General features: G+C 35.6%; 1 protein-coding gene across 11 annotated transcripts in view; it reads left to right on the top strand.

The window, feature by feature from the left end:
• CYRIB (CYFIP related Rac1 interactor B) overlaps positions 1-18,806 on the top strand; it is a 156,128-nt gene that overhangs the window by 116,299 nt on the left and 21,023 nt on the right. For 3 of the 11 annotated variants that reach the window (XM_032609973.1, XM_032609972.1, XM_032609974.1), the window contains 2 exons: positions 8,616-8,698; positions 15,622-15,743. In XM_032609973.1, coding sequence (XP_032465864.1) covers positions 8,626-8,698; positions 15,622-15,743 — 195 coding nt within the window. In that variant the 5' untranslated portion in view covers positions 8,616-8,625. Of the gene's footprint in view, positions 1-7,610; positions 7,694-7,750; positions 8,699-8,754; positions 9,388-15,621; positions 15,744-18,806 lie in introns of those variants that run through there. The other 8 variants (XM_032609979.1, XM_032609978.1, XM_032609980.1 and 5 more) reach the window with 5 other exon arrangements.

Here is an 18,806-nt window from a genome sequence, read left to right as displayed (position 1 = left end):
ATCTGTAAGATTGAGAAATAGCATATTTAATATTAAGTAATATTTTATATACGACAGCATATAGTTAAGGAACATTGTCTGGTAGTATGTTTTCTAGAAGACCTTTTTGCCTAGGATTCAGAGTTTGGGTAAATATAAGAAATTATTTGTTTTTAACACTAAAAATGGTAGGGTCTAGTGATCATTTTGACAAGTTTTTTCACATTCACACTTTTTTTTTTTTTTTTTGCGGTACGCGGGCCTCTCACTGCTGTGGCCTCTCCCGTTGGCGGAGCACAGGCTCCAGACGCGCAGGCTCAGCGGCCATGGCTCACGGGCCCAGCTGCTCCGCGACACGTGGGATCTTCCTGGACCGGGGCACGAACCCGTGTCCCCTGCATCGGCAGGTGGACTCTCAACCACTGCGCCACCAGGGAAGCCCACATTCACACATTTTTAGTCCCCGTAAATTGGAAGAAATGGGATTGTATTAAGGCATTCTTATGAAATCTATTGTTTGGTGGTTTTATTAGAACAAAGTATGTTTTCAGTATCTCCTTATTTTCTTAACACCACATTTCTCTGCATTCTTTATGCATTTATCTGAGTTGAAGATGGTAATGGATATTGGCTTGATTTTGGAGTTTGTCCTCCTTGTAAAATTTTGAGGGGACAGAACTGACACTCTGCTTTTAATTTTTTATCAGAAGGTGTGAAGAATTCCCAAATAGGACTTTTTTGGAGGATGTATGGTCTAAAGGAGATTAAATAGAATAAGCTTTAAAATGTGGGTTTAAATTTTAATGTTATGAGTGCTGTTCGGTTTTACAAAGATCAGAATTCTGATACAGGCTCGTCTCGATTCTTATTTATATTTTGGAGCCATATTTATGGCTGTGGGAGGATACTATGTTCTTCCTAAGTTATCTTGGCAAACTGTAATTTTCTTGATATTCATAGTGTCTGTCAGTTTATTTCCCTAAAATTTAACATTTCAAAAATTTTAAATTTTTGTACATAAAATTAATGGTTTTTATGGGAGGGTGGGGGGAGGGAAGGACTGTCTTCATTTATTTGACTGAGAAGGCAGTGAGCTCTTCCTAAATTCTCAGACCATTTTTTTTTCTTTTTTCAACTTATAGTTTTCAGTTGTCAGTATTTTGGTCTTTCGTCTCTCCTTGAAATACTCCTGTAATTTTACAGACAAGTTTTTGTTTTCTATGTGTATTTTTGATCATGGAATTATTCAGCACATATTTGTTACTACCTACAACGTTGTAGGCATTACTCTGGGTGCTGGGGATAGAGTAGCGTACAAAACAAAGCTCCTGTCTCCTTAAAAGTTCACCTTGCAGTAGAAGACAGACTAAACAGATAATCAAAGGAATGAATGTGTGTTAGATGGTGCTAACCATCAATTTGGGAAGGGGATAGAGAGGAGAGAGAGGAAGAGGTATTATGGATAGATTGGTGAAGGAGGTGCTCTCTGAGGTGGTCTAATTAAAGCAACGACCACATGAAGCGCAGTAGCTTGTCATTTAAAGGTCTGTGGACAAAGCATCCCAGGCCAGGGAAAGGCAGGTACAGAGGCTCCAAGGAGAGAGAAATCTTGCTGTGTTAGAGAAACTGCAACAGGCTGTTGTGGAGAGTGATGGGAGATGAGGCCATAGTGAGTTGGGGACAGATCATGTAGGGTTTTGTACGACCTGGTGAGGAGTTTGGATTTTATTCTGAATGTAGGAGTAAGCCATTGCATGTTTTTGAGCACAGGAAGGATGTGGTCCATTTGTGTTTTTAAAAGATTGCTTTGCCTCTTATAATAAGAGATTGTAGTAGGAGGCAAAGGTAGAAGCAGTTAGGAGGCTTTGGAAGTAATCTGAGCAAGAGGTAATAGTGGTACAAACCAGACTGGTATAGCAGTGAAGGAAGTGAGGGAGGGTATCCTTTAAGCTAATGATAAAAGTATATTGAGGAGAGAGTGTCATATGCTCCTGACAGGTGAAATAAGGTATGGACTTGAGAATTGACCATCGGAATTAGCAATGGATGTTATTTGATGACCTTGCCAGACCAATTTTGGTGGTATAGGATTGGGCAAAAAGCCAGGTTGGAGTGGGCTTAACAGAGGGTAGAAGGAGAGAAATAAAAGACAATGAGTGTAGGCAACTCTTCTTAAGGAATTTGCTGCACAGAGAATCAGGGAATAAATAGGGTGGGAGCTGGGGAGGGAAATAGAATGAAGATAGGTTTTTGTTTTGCATTAAGGTGGGAGAGATAACTGCATGTATGCCAAAGGAAAGGATCCAGAAAAAGAATAGCCGTAAAGCAGGAAGGAAGCTCAGGAGAATGTGGTGTCCTGAATGTCAAATGAAGAAAGTGTGTCGGGAAGGAGCAAATGATAAATTGGGTCAAAGGCTATTAAGAGGTCCAGTGAGTTGAGGTGTGAGAATTGCCCTTTGGATTTCGCCAGATGAAGGTTTCCGTGAGCTTGACAGGGACCAGCTTCATCGTAGTGGTGGGTGTAAAAGCCAGATTGGAATGAGTTGAGACAATGAGAAGAGGAAAAGTAGGAAGACATAACTACAGACAGCTCATTTGACAGGTTGCTATAAAGAGGACGGGCAGGACGATGTGGTCGGAGAAGGGACGTGAAGCTTTGCTTTTCATATAGAGAATAGGAGAACGGGTGCCCTGAGGAAAGGTTGTCTGTCAGGAACAGGTGCAGAGGTAAAGTGAGTGGTTACTGATGAAGAAAGGGGGGTAGAAAGGATAGTAGGTGTTTCCTTTTCTTGTTTTTTTGCGGGTAAAAGATGTAGGGAGGTCATTTCTTCATGTGAGGATGTTTGAGGAGATTTTTTTAAAAAGCCTTGGGGAATGGTCAGCTGGTGGAGGGGGAAGAAGAGTGACTGCAGGTAGGAGTAGGGTTGCTAGGCTAACCTGAGAGTGTGCTTCATGTCTGTGGTCACACGTTGAAAGCAGTGGTTCTTAACTGGAGGCAGTTTTGGCCCCCAGGGAGTATCTGGCGATATCTCGAGACATTGTTGGTGGTCACAGCTGGGTGTGGGGTGATACCAGGTTTAGGTCTAAGGGGTAGCGGCCTGGGATGCTGCTAAGCATCCCACAATGTACGGGACAGCCCCGCGACAAGGAATTATATGGTTCGCATGTTAATAGTGCCGAGTTTAAGAAACCATGGTTTATAGTGAATCTTGTCAGTATGTTTATGAGGTTTTCTTCCTTCTTCCCCCACCAAGAAGTATTTATTAAATTTATAAATAGGCTGTGAAGAAAACTGACACTAAACAAACATAGTCACTTAGATTGCGTTAGGCACAACTACTGTTGGTGAGGTTGGCAGACAAAACCTCTCTGAAGAGGGGCGTTTGAAGTGAGGCCTGAAGGGTGAACAGAAGCCAGCCGTGGGAGAGCCCTTGGAAGTGGCATTCCAGGCATAGGAGACAGTATTATAAAACACCCCTGAGCCCAAAAGAGTAGATGAAGTAACAGCATCTCTTAGGAATTTTCTAGAAAGAGAGATGAAGTGACATATTAACGGTACCATGTAGTTGTGTTTCTAGTGGCTTCTATTATTCTAGTTAAGGAAACTTCTTTTCAAATGTTTTATGGGAAAATGGTCTAATGTATTTATTAAATGCTTTTCGTGAGCTCAGAAATACATTCCACAGACTACCGGCCAGGAAGAGCGTGTTCCTTTCCAGATAAGCCTCCAACTTTGAAACAAACACATAACATGAGAGCTCGTAGTCACAAAAATACGTGGAAAATATTGCAGACACTCAAAGTACACTATATCTGACTTCTGTGTATCAAATTTCTTCTTAGGTTATTTAGTAAATATTTATAATATTTAGTTTAAATCCAAGGATTACAATAAAAAGTACATCGAAAGAAAATTCTTTAGTTTTTTCCTCCTAAATTCAGATTGGATGACAGTTTATTATCCTAAGTTGTAATTTTTATTATTTACCCTGAAATAGTGCCTCTAAAGTATATCAGTATTTTGGACCAAGTTTTATATACTCTGAAAAATCTTTTATATCCTTTGGATCAGATTTATTTATTCATCTGTAATTTAGAAATCATATTAGTCAGAACTCTTTTAGATGCAAATGACAGAAGCCCAACTCAACTAAAAAGGTAAAAGGGAAATTGAAAGAAACCAGGATATGTTAAAACCAGAGGAAAATCTAAACTCAGCTGAGGTAAATGGCAGCTGAAACTTGGGAACAAATAGAATCAGAAATTAAGGACTTGTGAACGCTTTCTGTGGCTCTCCACTGCATGTTGGCTTCATTCTTTTGTGACAGACTGGCTTCCTCTAGGGCAGGAAATACAGCTGCCACACGCTCCAAAGCCTCACATCCACAGGTTCTGCTACTGGGGACAGATCCTGTGGGTCAGTCAGGTCACTCTAAAAACAGCCAGAGCGAGAGCAGCAAACACTTTGCCAGGCATGATACTAAATGTTTTGCTTGTATTAACCCGTTTAATAATTTTATGAACCCTCTGCAGTGGATATTATTATTATACACATTTTATAGATGAGAAAACTGAGGAATGGAGAAGTTAGGACACTTGACTAAAGTCCCAGAGCTTGAAAGTGACAGAGCTGGGGGGTTTGAACCCAGGCAGTCTGGTACCTTGCAGAACTGCCAAGTAGCCATTATGTCATATTCATTGAAATCAGTCACACTGAGGGGATGGAGAGGTTTTTTGGTTTGGTTTTGTTTTTGACTGAAGAGTTAAACTATGCAAGACAGCAGGGATATGGTTTTAATTTTTTTGTTTTTTCCTATAAAAAGATATGACAACTGATAATATTATAATGAACTGTTTTCAGACCTTCGAAAAATTCCATGAGTTTTTGTTCGGAGACACACATGATGTGGGTTGCCTGCACAGCATCTTTCCTGCGTGCTGTAGGGTTTGCCCCCTAGGAGACATTTGCCACCATCCAGAATCATTTCTGGTTGTCACAACTTGTGTGGTGGGTACTACGGCATCTAGTGTGTAGAGGCCCAGGATGCTGCTGAAGATCTTGACAGTGTGAGACGGACCCCTCTCAACAAAAGAATTACCCAACCCCACATGTTAATAGAGCTGAGGCTGAGAAACCTGTACTAGATAAACCGGGCCATTTTCTAGCTAAGAGTCACTGTTTGGGATGAAGAGATTAAAAAATTCCGAATCTTTGAGTACTTGTGAAGAGTGAATATGTCAGGACCAAGTATGATGCAGGGTGAGGGGTGTTAGGGTCACATTAGGCTGGGGTGCCTCGAAAGAAGGACTAAATAATGGAAGGAATTTGCAGAAGTAGATGTAGAAAAATGGAGCAGACAAACTTCGATAGTTTCAGTATTTTCCCTGAGGATCAACTGTGTGCGTACAAGTACAAAGGTAAGGAAACTTAAATCTGTCCCTTCTCCCTCTCTCCTGTACCTGATGAGGGTCTCATAGGACTAATTTTAGGACAGCATTTTAGCAATATTCTTGACAAAAGTGAGCTAAAACTAGGTTTTGTGATTTACTCTGATTTATAACATTGAAATTCATTGACAGATTGAAGACTGTGGTTTGTGTTAAAAGAAGTAGAGCCATTATTATTTTTTTAAAGTTATTTTGTGATTTTGGGGTTATAACAACAGGCAGCATTTTTATTGAATGCTTTCTGTGTGCCATACACTGTGCTAATAATAAGTCAGTGTTTAATCTCATTGAACTCTCATAATAACCCTTTATTTAAGATGGTTACAATGAAATGTGTGCTTTACTGAGGAAGAAAATGAGTCCCAGAGAGGTTGACTACCATCCTCAAGGACAAACAGCTATTTAGCTAGAGTTGGAATTTTGGTTTGATTCCATAGTCTAAACTCTTCTAACACCAAATGGTGTGCTGCCTTTTCCTCTTAAAGACAATTACAGTCCTCTCTCATACTGATTTTCCATCTGTGGTTGAAGTTTTGATACCACTAGGTAATTCTTTGTATATTGCTCTTGGTTCTTGTTAGTGAGAGAATTTATATATGTTTGGAAACAGATACTCCGTATATATTTGAAAGCTTTTGAAAATTGAAGCTGTGAAATATTTTTTTCCAAATGTTCCTAAAACAATTTATTGAATAGATTTAGTAACAATTTAAGGTAATTATTTGGATGTGATGATTTTGGAAAAATGGTTATATTTTCCTTATATATAAAAGTTTGGTATTATTAAACTTTACAGTGTAAAAGATAATTAAGGTGAAATATTTCCCTTTTAGTTTTAATCTCACGTAGTCCATCTGTGTCATACATTGGACAGAATCTTTCCTGTGAATTCTGTGTGATAGGGATTTTAATATCAAAAATAACATAGATCCCTACCTCTCCCTTAGGGGGCATCATTTTAAAAGAGGGGATCCTTCGTATTAACCATATTTGTGAATAAATTAGATTGCTTTTAACATTTCTAAGAAGTATGTATCGGTCCATCAGATTTTGATCTCTAAAGCAAATAACTGTTATACATATACTGTTATCTCCTCTTTGCGAAGCTTAAAGTGAGGAACATATGCCATTGTCCAGAGAGTAGGTGGAGGAAGGGGGCACAGCACAGCTGGCCAGAGTGCTCTTTTCAGATTTCTTGTAATAGGGGTGAGCAATAAGGTGTTCTTTTTCATTGATAAAAATATTGTTACTTTTGTATTTTGTTTCATTTACATTTACCAGTAATTCCATATTTGGAGAAAAAGTATGGAGATTGGGGGAGGGGAGGGTATGGGATGCCTGTGACACCATAGTCTGCCTTTCCTATAGTTACTGCAACTACAAGGTTTGAATCTGGTTTCCTGGATGTTCCTGACCCCCTCCTTCCACCTTCATCCTCACTGAGTCATGGCAAATTCTTGAGCAAGATTTATACCATCGCGTTATTTTTCCTCTGCAAATTTATGAAGTCGTAATACTTGCTGGCTCCCTTTGTGTTTGTTTGCTGTGTTAACTTCTAAGTTATATACTTTGTATATAGTTGCTATTGTTGAATAATCAATTTGTGGGTTAAATAACAAAAAGTTTGATTATTCTTAGGAGTATAGAAAATGTAAGAAATACTGGTTTATGTGTGGTAAAATTTAAAAAATGGGTCATTAATTGATATCTCCCTTCAGTCTTTAAGTGTGGTTTGAGTACTGTTTTCCATGTATTCCCAATAGGATTTGATTCTGCAAGAAGGACAATATCCCTATTATTTAAGAATAATGGTCTCAATATTTACTTAGTTGAGAAATCTATTTTTGATGTTAATTTCAGTTGAGAATATATGCCTCAAGCATTTTAAAGGAGTAACACTAGCATAGATATTAATCAAATGTAAATATTACAAGTTATATGTAAAAATCTAATCTTTTTGCCAGTTTTGCCTTATGTAACTTTTTTGATATGTGGAAAAAGAGGGACAAGAGCTATAAACTCAGAGCCAAATGTGCTTTTGTTGTTCCAAATTTTCAACGCCAGAAGCATATAAAACCTGCACCTGTTGGTAATTATGAGCAAGCCAGCCTTTGCCGAATCCCAGGCCTCTGCTTAAAAACTTTTTTACTGGAACTAAATGATGTTGCCATTTTTATTTTTAGGTTTGCTGGCATGGGTAATCTCATTAAGGTGCTAACCAGGGACATAGACCACAATGCAGCACATTTTTTCTTGGACTTTGAAAGTAAGTCTCTTAGCCCTTCACGGCTGGTGCATAATGGTAAAGGTGAAAGATTAATTATACTCACACCACAGTGAAGGCCAGCCAGACTATCTGTTAATAAAGTATGGGGATCAAACAAAGTTTGCATGACTTTTTTCTTAATCGTAGGCAAGCATCATCATCATATGTATAATTTAGTTTTTCATTTGCTGCAATCATGTTGAGTCTGTAGCCAGTGCTGTCCTTTCATTAGTCCATGAAGCAAGTAGCCTTATGATGAACATTCTAATAGTATGCCTTAGTGACTATGCCCAGCAATCTGTTTGCTTATAATCTTACGATAATTTTTATGACAAATCAGAGTTGTGCTGCATATCCAGAACCAGTACTTTAAGTAGCCTCCACAAATTATTGAGAATCCAAATTTGCTTAGAAATACATGCTTTATTTAACGGCATACAGGAAGTAGTTTAATATTCTGCTATTTTAAGGTGAAATGCAAAGGTGAGCTGTGGCCAAAACTCTTAATATTTGGCTTTGAAATAAATTGTTGTTTCAGTGCAATATTAAACAAGATTACATGTGAATAATTCTTGATCAGAAATTTCTTTTTCAGAATACTAGCACTATTGGAATACTTAAAGAATTTTTCATTATAAGGCCATTAATGAAACTTGGGAGAATTTTAAGAAGAATTAGAGCAACAGTTGTGCCATTGTGTACAGGAAAACTACATTTCACCTCTAGGTCCTACATATCAGCACCTTGAGAACCCGGTTTGCTGTCTGCCAGAGCACAGTCTGGGTAACCTGAAGGACGAATTCATGGCCTAATGAACATTTTCCCTGTTACTGTTTTTTGTTTTTTTTGGTTTTTTAAGTAAATTTCAGATGTTCTTTTTTATAAAGGGATATTTTCTCTTTTCTCATTCTTGTCTTGACAGGTACCTTAACATGGGGAATCTTCTTAAAGTTTTGACATGCACAGACCTTGAGCAGGGGCCAAATTTTTTCCTTGATTTTGAAAGTGAGAAGATGATTTTATATCTATTTTTCTTTGCCTGCAGTAGACTGCGTTTGTCTTGCACTAAATGAATGTTTCCACTTTGCCATCTTTTTAACTTTTGCTTTGCATGACTGAGCTATGAATTGTTTGAGTAAAATTTCTGGTGCCTTCTAGAACTGGAAGTCATATTTTATAGATTAAATTGTGATAAAATGTTTTTGAACTTTTGTAAGAGACTCATATCTCTTAGTTGGACATTATTTTATAATTTGAGATCTCTAATGAAAATATTTGAGATTCTCTGAAAACATTTTTATGAAAAATTTTGGTGGAAAGGACAAATGCTACTTCAAGCTTTGTTAACTAGAAGCAATATTTGGGGAAAATTTTATTGCAGTTGAGAAAAATTGACTTGGTTTCAGTTACTCTGTGTACCTATTGAAATACTTTGAATACAAAATCTGTTCATGAAGGCCATTCAGAGCTCAGTAATTTGGGCATAATATTAAAAGGTAAGTGTGAACCTTAATTATTTCATCTTTGCAGATAATTAATTTGAAAAGTTAAATTCATTATATGTATTTATTTCAGGAATTCATTTTTTTTCTAACTCTAAAAAGAAAAATAATGGGTTCACAGACCTTTAAGTAATTTGCCTTCTGTTTGTTTTATGTTGCATGACCTATTATAATATGGTCTAAGAGTGGCAGGTAAGTGTCATTGACCCCTGTGCATGTTGAAAAGCTTTTGCTTTTTTGGCTGTCAGTGTTGCTTTAGCTTGTCTGGTTGTCAAATTGGGAACCATGATATTAAATTGGTGTTTTAGTGTGAATCTTGCTATTTTAACTCATCATTAGAAAATTGTTAGGAAAGGGTGAAGAGAGAGCTTTTAGGTTATAAATCATGTGACCCGCTCCCCCCGCCCCGCATTTTCATCTGAGATGAAAACATTTGAACAGATTTTTAAATACTTAAAATTTAAGACCTTTTCTGATTTTTAAAACAAATAAATCTCTTAAATCCACAGAGAGACATTACATTTTTCCATCAGCTTCAGTTTAGTTTATGTGATATTATACAATTCATTCTATTATGAATAATTTATATATTTTTTCTTTAAACCAGGACAGTTCATATGAGCACATTAATTTATAGCTTATCTCCATTTGATGGGATAATTTTTGGTCTCTGATATTTTCCTACTTTTATTACATTCCTATTAATGTTCCGTTACAGTTTGGGTACTGTGTACAGGCCAGCAAAGAGTAGTAATGTCAATATCAGGACCATATTGTTTGGTTTTTAGGGGACAATGTTACTGAATAGTAGTTTTCTTGACCCTTCTCAACAATTTAACAGTGCTGTTTTAAATGCATGTTTAGCATGAATTTTAATCAGCTTGGAGATGTTGAGCAGATTGCTGACTTGAAGATTATTCTTTCAGATGAGGCAACTTACATTAGAGCTGTATTTTAGTTTATTTGCATCTGTTTCAAACTTGCTGTTGTATATTTTCCTGCTATTCTGTCTCCTTTTTACTCTTTGTCTCAAGTTCCTTACGTTTGCAGAATCTTGGCTTTGATATAGTCAAGATCTTGTTCAAGACTTGGCACTTGATCTTTTTATAAACCTAGCATTATGTTGTGGTCAAGTGAAAAGCATGAATTTACTGTAGTTTAAAAAATATTATTGGGTCTTGGTTTTCTAATCTTTGGGAGTTTAGATCATTATCCTTAAAATTTAAATAGCTAATTTAGTAGCAGGAAAAGATAAAAATTGCTAACAAGAACAATAATAACCAACAATGAAGAACTACATATAAAGTGTTAACGTCTTAAAGGCAGATGTAAATTAAATATTTGTTGCTTATATCAGCCAATGTAGAACTTTTGGTTTGACACTTACTGGTATACTGTAAATGAAATTTAGTGAAAACAAACTGCAGACTAGGCCAGAGTTTGTCCCTTGTTAATTCTTAGTTACATTTTTAAATGTTTTCTTTTGAATCTAACATCAGAGTTCTCTTAATCAATTTTATCTGTCATCCATTTGAATATTTGTCATCTTTTTGGAAATATGCACTTGTAAAAGTGTATTTTATCATTAGGCTACTATAGTGACCCCTTGAAACTTCCTTTCTTTAACCTGTTTTATACCGGATTCAAAATTGCCAACACAGTTGATTTGCCAGTTCCTTATGATTACTAAGGATAAAGTCATATTCTTTTATTAAATAGAGTATTAGTACTACATTATTTCTAGATGAACAGTAATATTTAGGTTACCAGAATAATTTAGCTTTACTATTTCCATCATTCTGATTGGTTAAATCTAGCTCAGTGCATGTCCATGGTTCCATACAGACAGATGTACTGGCGTTTTGCATCAAGCTGTATAAAAATTAACTATTCTGGTAATTTTAAAGTATGATTTAATGGAATCCTGTAGTTTACCAAATGAAGACGGTCTTTTTTTTTTTTTTTTTTTTTTTGCCGTATGTGGGCCTCACACTGTTGTGGCCTCTCCCGTTGCGGAGCACAGGCTCCGGATGCACAGGCTCAGTGGTCATGGCTCATGGGCCTAGCCGCTCCGCGGCATGTGGGATCTTCCCGGACTGGGGCACGAACCTGTGTCCCCTGCATCGGCAGGCGGACTCTCAACCACTGCGCCACCAGGGAAGCCCATGAAGACGGTCTTTAATCAGTATCCCTTAATTTCCGTGCTTGCACACACACACACTGTTTTTCACTTCAGTTCAGCCTGCCTCCTGTATGCCAGCCAGTAGGTACTGGGGATGCAAAGATAACTAAGATACAACCCTTGCCTTTGGGGAGTTCTCAATTCAGTAGAATAGAGAGAAATACAAATCATTAGAATAGATAGAAATGCAAACTAATTATTTACATAATTTACATCATTCAACGTGTAGTTCAGGAAGGGGATTAACTTTATCTAGCTGTGAGTAGATCGGGCATGGAAGACTTTCTGATGGTGATATTTGAGTTGGGTTGTGAAGGGTGAATTAGAATGTTTCAGGCTGATTTAGTGCAGTATATTGTAGAAAGAAGGAACAACATGTAAAAAAGCCTTAAGGCGTGAAATGACATTCTGTGTTCAGTGAAACATATCATTATCTACTCGATGTCCTAGAAAGAGGGTCTTTTTCTGAAAACAGATTATACCTATGTGATTTTAAGAATAGTGGTTTAATTAATATTAATATGTAAGTCCAGAATTGCCCCATAACAGTTTGGCAGCAGTTATGCTAATGACAACATATTAAAAGCACTGAATTGGGGCCTGTACAACCTCTTCTAGTTCTTGAAATTTCTTACTTTATAGTGACATTGTTAATTTATAGGTCATTCTAATGACAGATCTTTAGCCTGAGTAACTACTATATCTACTAGTTCACTAGATTGTTTCTTGGGAGAAGAGGGACTTTTATATTTATGTCCCCTCCCAACCTTAGCATAGTCCTTTGTAATCATAGAAGTTCAGTATTCATTAGTTAACCTTGATTTAGTTATCTCCAGGTAGGCCAAAATAGGAGAGTAAATATAGGTGGTCATTTGTAAGTGAGAAATGAATCTTACTTCCTCTGATTCTTTGTTATAGTGCCTTTCCACTTAGTCATACATTTCTTCTAATTCTTGTGTCTTTTGTGTTGCCTGTTCCCCTTACCCCCCATTTACAAAAAATATTGATAATACCCACCCTTTTAGTCTAACTTTGTTTTTCCATTTTATTTTTGTGTATTTTCAATTGCTTTTTCCCCATACTTGGAAATTTCTGGTGGCATTTTCTTATATTTATTTTTCTAAAATGATGTAGGATTATATTTATTTAGAGTTAAAAATGCATAATAGCCTTCTTTAGCACATGCTGGAGGCATATTTATATCTCTGTACCTTCTCATTCATTCAATAAATATTTATTATGGAAAATCTACTAGGTACTGAGTTTATATACTATACAGTGGTATGTACCCTACATTGAGGTCCCTGCCTCGATGAGACTTGTGGTGATTGATATACTGTAAATATTTAATGAATGAATGCAAGATTAAAGCAGACAGACCCCTTATCACAATTACAATTTCTACGTGTCTTTTAATTGTTTTCCTTTCATAGCTGATCCTTTGCCTCCTTTTGTATCATAACAGCTTCAATTTTACCAATTATTTTCAGTGACTCTTCTGTAGGAAACTGGTGTGAATTTATTAAAAAAATTAATTTTACCTTCAAATAGTACGAGCAACTGAAATATGCTGTAATTTCCCTTGAACAGCTTTTAAAACTGAGCTTGATGAGTAATCACTGTGGTTACTCTCAGTAGTATAGTAGATACATTTTGCAATCAATTGAATGGCCGTCCGTTAGCTGGCTAAGTGATGTGTTTTTCCTCAAGTAATAAAAGTTTTCATTTTTTGCTATGAAAAATCAAAGTGACAAGTCTTGGTTGTATTATATGATACCATTTTTGGAAAAAAGTGTTTTATTTTATGGAGTCCTTTCCCCTCCCTAGTATTTCACCCTTTTGCATGACTTGCTATCAGTAAAGTAGTGCTTTACCTGTCTGCTATTTTCTGTTTGTCTTCATCTCTACAGCAGTCTTCAGCAGCTTTCAAAATTATAAATGTGACTTTCCTGTGACAGTCTAAAAAATGTTTAATCAGTGTGGTGCTGGGTACTTTTTCCACCCTTAGGGGAAACTGGAATCTTCTCCTTTATTTTTAAATTTCTTGGTATTTATTAAATCTTTAATAATTATTAACCACTTCCAAGGTCTATTTAAATCTATCTGATAATGTTTCTTTTGTATGTAATTCTCAGTGTCATATTTTTCTGTTAACAGCTAGTCACCACATCCAAAATACATAGTTTAGTATTTTCAAACTTCACAATTATCTTTTACTATATAATAGTTAAAATATTGTCCTTTGTCATGAATTCCCACTTCATGAATTCAAACTATGATATGTGTCTACTATTGATGTTATGTCCGTAGTTTCACAATTCCATATGAAAAGTATAAAACTGCTGTTTTTGCATGTGAAACTATTTTTCTCTACTGCATCTGGTGTAAGTATAAAAGTTATGAGGTGTACCTTTTTTTTTTTTTTTTAGTGTGTGTCTAACTGTGACTTTGGAGAACATGGTCTGGCTAAATGTGAAAAAATACTACTGCCAAATGACAAATTCTGATTTTTAAAAAATCATTTAGCTATAATATCAGTATTTGCTCCTAGTAATACCTTTATAGCTTTGGACACAGACAGGGTCTTTTTAATTTTTCAGTTGACTCCTTGTGTAATTATTTTGTTATAACATTTTCATGAAAAAAAAAACATTTCTGAAAGTAAATTTGAAAAATAAGGGAACAGATATGAAAACACAAATTCTTGAGTTGGCTTTGCATGTGAATGTTACTTATTGTTGCTGTAGTAATGTCTTAAGTATGTTGAAATTGATACTGTACTTGTTGATTTAAAAAATATAAATGGTATTTTTTTGACTAGTTGGCAGGTTTAATAAGTGGAATTGAATTATGACTTGCCCCAAGCGCAAAATAAAGTTACAGGTTTTAGGCATCTGGACTCCTAGTTTCACGTGTGAACAAAGTTTGTAAAATTTTTCTAAGGAAAGGAATAAATAGATCGTTGTGTACTTATGGGGAGGTGGAATATGTGCAGAGAATTCTAGGTACTAGTTTTATGTGATTGGTGAACAAGAGATTTATCAGAAATGTTCTTAATTCATGTTATAAATTTGGTCTGCCTCCCCTACCTCCAGAGTAAGAGAAAATTTTAGCATAGAGGAATTCTGACATCAAAGTTGCTCTCTAAAACATTATGGTAATCATAATGTTTATTATTTTAAGTGCTTTATGCCTTATCTGCAGTATTGGATATAGTCTAATTGGAAAGATTTATGAAAAACTCATTTTCGTCACAAAGCGGCCAATTCTCCCCTCCCCACCCAAAAAAGAATCAAATGTATTGAATAAAAAAGATTTATCCTTAGAGAAACAAGTGACCAAGGTATTGAAAACGGGATTTTTGTCACCTCGAGTCTAACAGAGAGAAATCCAGAATTATTCATCTATTAACCTAAGTTTTGTGGCTAACACCACAGGTAGTAGAAATGCCTATATGTTTGTGTTCCTGATTATGTTTTTTGTAAGTATAATTCTCCATTTTTCCTCTCAGTCCCAAGTGTATAGGAACTCAGTTTTTGCTTTAGTATTTCAAAATTTCAGTGATACTATTGTATCTTAAAGTATCTAGTTTTTAGTAGCCTAGTGATTCTGGAGCAGTTTCATAGTTCGAACTCCTCTGCACAGGAATCTGGACCTTTTGTTCATCAGCAGAGAAGTTCATTGGTACAGAATACAAAGGTCTTTAGAAAAAGGGAGCATCTAAAAACTTTTTTTTTTAGTTTCTAATTTTTTTATATCAAAACTCAGTCATTAAAATGAACTTTATAGGAAAATAGTTTATGTCTTAAACCGTAGATGAGCAAGATGTATTAATAGGGCTTTCATTTCTGTTGCATTAAAATAGATCATTACTCATACATTTACAGTCATTACTGTTAGTGATGCATATAGTAGAAACAGTGATTATTGACACTCACAATTAAAATTTTTGAATTATAATCCTTGTTTGTTTAGTATACCACGTCATGATTTGTAACTTAAAATAAATAGTAATGTTTGGTGTTCCCTTGCTTCTTTGCGATATTTACAAACTTGAGGATAGTTATTCAAATGTAGAACTATGGAAAAATTGTCAGTCTTTTCTAAGAAGTGCAAAGTTAGCACTGGACAAAATGTTAATCATCTTTAGAAAATCAGATTAATCAATGCTTAGAGTTATTATACATGTACTAAAAAAAAAAATCATGTGACTCTAAATTTTCTTGTGCTTTCCTGCTATTTAGATGCCCAGCCTACAGAGTCTGAGAAGGAAATTTATAATCAGGTGAATGTAGTACTAAAAGATGCAGAAGGCATCTTGGAGGACTTGCAGTCATATAGAGGAGCTGGCCATGAAATACGAGAGGTAAAGCATGTTTATACATTTTCCAATAAACTAAAAATTACTATGTCCCTCTTTTTAATGTCTATTATTTTCTGTACTTTATTGTCTGTTTGCATATTACATATTCGGTTTAAAGGAAGATCACTTGCATTATTTCAAAAGTGGTTGCAGTGATACAAGGGTAAAAGGAAAACAAGGTTCTATAAATATGTAATTTATATATATTAAAGAAAAGTTTATTTTTTTGGTTTATTCTCACACCTGAAATTTACAGTATCCATGGTGGCTATTTATATTGTTTTTGGAGGGGAGAACATGAGACTTTCTGTGGCTTCTTTTTGTCCTGCTAGTCTGTTTTTCTGCTCCTCCTAAGCTTCCTAGGAGAAAGCTGAAGCCATCCTTGTGATCTGGACCCCCTCAACTCTGTCTGATGACTTGATACCACAGAGCAAATGTTTGGTGTGGTCTCCCTCAGCTTTCTTCTCCCAAACCTCTGAACTTATCCAGGTTTCCATCCATCTTTTTTTCTATTTCTTCTGTTTTTTTTGTTTTTGTTTTTTGTTTTTTTCAGAAGAAGCTGTCCCTACTTCTTACCAAGACTAACTTCTCTACCTTTGTTCTCCACCCTCCTCTGGAACTTTACTCTTTTAATTTCCTTCTCTTAATTACATTTTCTTTCTTTTTTCTTTTATTGACTCCTTCCCGGCACATGTACACATATACACAAGTGTCCTATACTACCCAAAGAAACTCCCTGGCCTCTGGACCATATCTCTCTTTTTCTCATTACATTTCTTGAAGGCATAGCTCACACTTTGTTGCTTCATTTTTTCCTGCCCTTCTGTTTCTGTTATTCTTCTCTGTAACTAATAGTGCAGAGGTTTTCAAGGATTGATCTCTTGGGTTTACAGACCATATCGAACCTGATTCCTCTGATGACATTTGGAGTACTAGTAAAGGAAGAAATAAGTGCACACACCTGAAGACACTGAGTCACTAAGTGTTTTGGACTGAGGGACCACAGGTTTGGGTGATTGACTGGATGTTTAATGTAAAGGAGAAGGAGGAGTTAAAGGGTTCCATGGAGTCTAGTTTAGATTAGCAGTTGGTCCTTTCATTAGCAGGGAAGTTATGGATAATGTGAATTCCATGTTTTACCTCTCCTGCACTGGACTGCTTGTTTCCTGAATGTCTTACCTAGGTACAGTTACTTGCCTTTGTTTTTGTCTGGAGTATGCCCTTCTTTTTTTCTTTTCCTTCCTTCAAATCCCAATAATCTTCTACTTCCCTGTACTCTTTTGCCATAGCACCTTGCACATGTTTTTTTATGGTAGCCATCACTTATTTTAAAACAACTGATATATGATGTCTGTATCTCCACTGCTGTACTGCTAGCTTGAGGAGGGTAAACTTGGTTTCTTACTTATTCTTGTGTTATCAGCACCTAGTATAGTGCTTAGTAAGCAGTTAGTAACTGTTGAAGAAATAAATGCAAGAGCTTTAGATTAATCTTGCTAATATTATTAGCTTGAGTAAAACCTTAAGATTTCAGTAAATGAAGGCATGTAACCATTTCTGTGAATTTCAAGTTCCCTAAACATATAAAAGCTGAGTATATACCAAATACATAAAGAACAGATATAACTGCCAAAACTGCCATAGGTCAATGTGAAGACTTAATTGACTTAGTAGAACAACCATTCTACCTATGAGAAAACACACAATAGAAAAATGTTCAGGTTTACAATAAATGCCCATCACTGTCAAGAAGTTTTACTGCATACAGTAATAAAGTATTAAAAGTTTAATATTGGTTGGTTTATGAAGAAACAGGTAGTCTTAATGCAAGTGGTATTGTAGAATGGTATCTTTTTGAGGTCGGTTTGGCAAGGTATAAAATTAGATCTGTAAAATTATTTATACTCTTCTATCAGATACTTAATTTTAGAAAATATTCTCCAAAAGGCTGTCATTCAAGAGGGAGGGAGATGTAAAAACCTTTATGGCCACCTTATTCATCGTAGAAAAAATGTAGAAGCAATTCATAGAGTCGTTTTGAGGATAAAGTTAGATAATCCATCAGCAAAGACACATAGAAGCTGACACATAGAACCTAGACTGAGAGTTTACTGTTATTACTATGCTAATGATGTGGATTATATATGTATTTGTTTAAATAGTACTTTATTAAACATGACTCTAAAATTGAATAAAATGTGATTTAAGATATAATCTATTAAATAAACAAAGCTTACTCTCCAGAATAAACCACTAGAGAGGGAAATAAGAACTTTCCCTAATGTTTTGATGTATCCATAATAGTTTTAACATTTTTGAAAATGAAAGTTATAATATTTGCTCCATGACAACCTCACCATTGACATTTTACTTAAGTTCTCTTTTTCATGTTGGGCTATGATGGGTGCTGTACCAGAAATGTTATCTAACAGCAGTAAAACTGATCTGAGAGGAGAAAGAATCAGAATTATAAGGAGAACCATAAAATGTTTTCATAAAAGAGCAGACAGTGTCTTCAGTTCTAAATCCAGGCAAGGCAGGGCCAAGGAAATAGTTAACTCTATTCAGTTATGGAAATGGGTGACACTTGCTGGAGCACTTTAATATTATGAGAATGAGCCGATATTTATAAAATCATTTTTAGATCCTTGCAAGAAAGGTTGGATAGACTTCTGAGGAGAAGAAAATAAATTTTAAAATTCTATCTATTTGCTTATTTCCCAAGTAATAAACAAATTTTTACTACTTGATATGAAACCATTGAGACTGGACTTGAGGCTAAAAGGATTTTTTCATATACATCAAGATAATAGCACAGTCCCTTTGAAATAGTCACATTAATACAATGTGAAATAAGGATTGTTACATGTTGTAATGTCTGGTTTTCTTTAACATTACAATATTTCTAGATAGTCATATAAGTGGGATTCATTTCAGACTCCTATTTGTTTATATAAAAAAATCAAGAAAATTTGAATACAATGGCAAGCTTATAAAGCAAGTTGCTTAAACAATGTATAGCCCATTTATTTAGTTTGTAGCTAATTTATTTGAAGCATCTTCTAA

Source organism: Phocoena sinus, chromosome 17 (genome assembly GCF_008692025.1).
Source record: "Phocoena sinus isolate mPhoSin1 chromosome 17, mPhoSin1.pri, whole genome shotgun sequence".
In the NCBI taxonomy this organism is placed as follows: domain Eukaryota; kingdom Metazoa; phylum Chordata; class Mammalia; order Artiodactyla; family Phocoenidae; genus Phocoena; species Phocoena sinus.
Note: the sequence above shows the minus strand (reverse complement) of the source record. Positions and strands in the feature narration are given on the sequence as shown.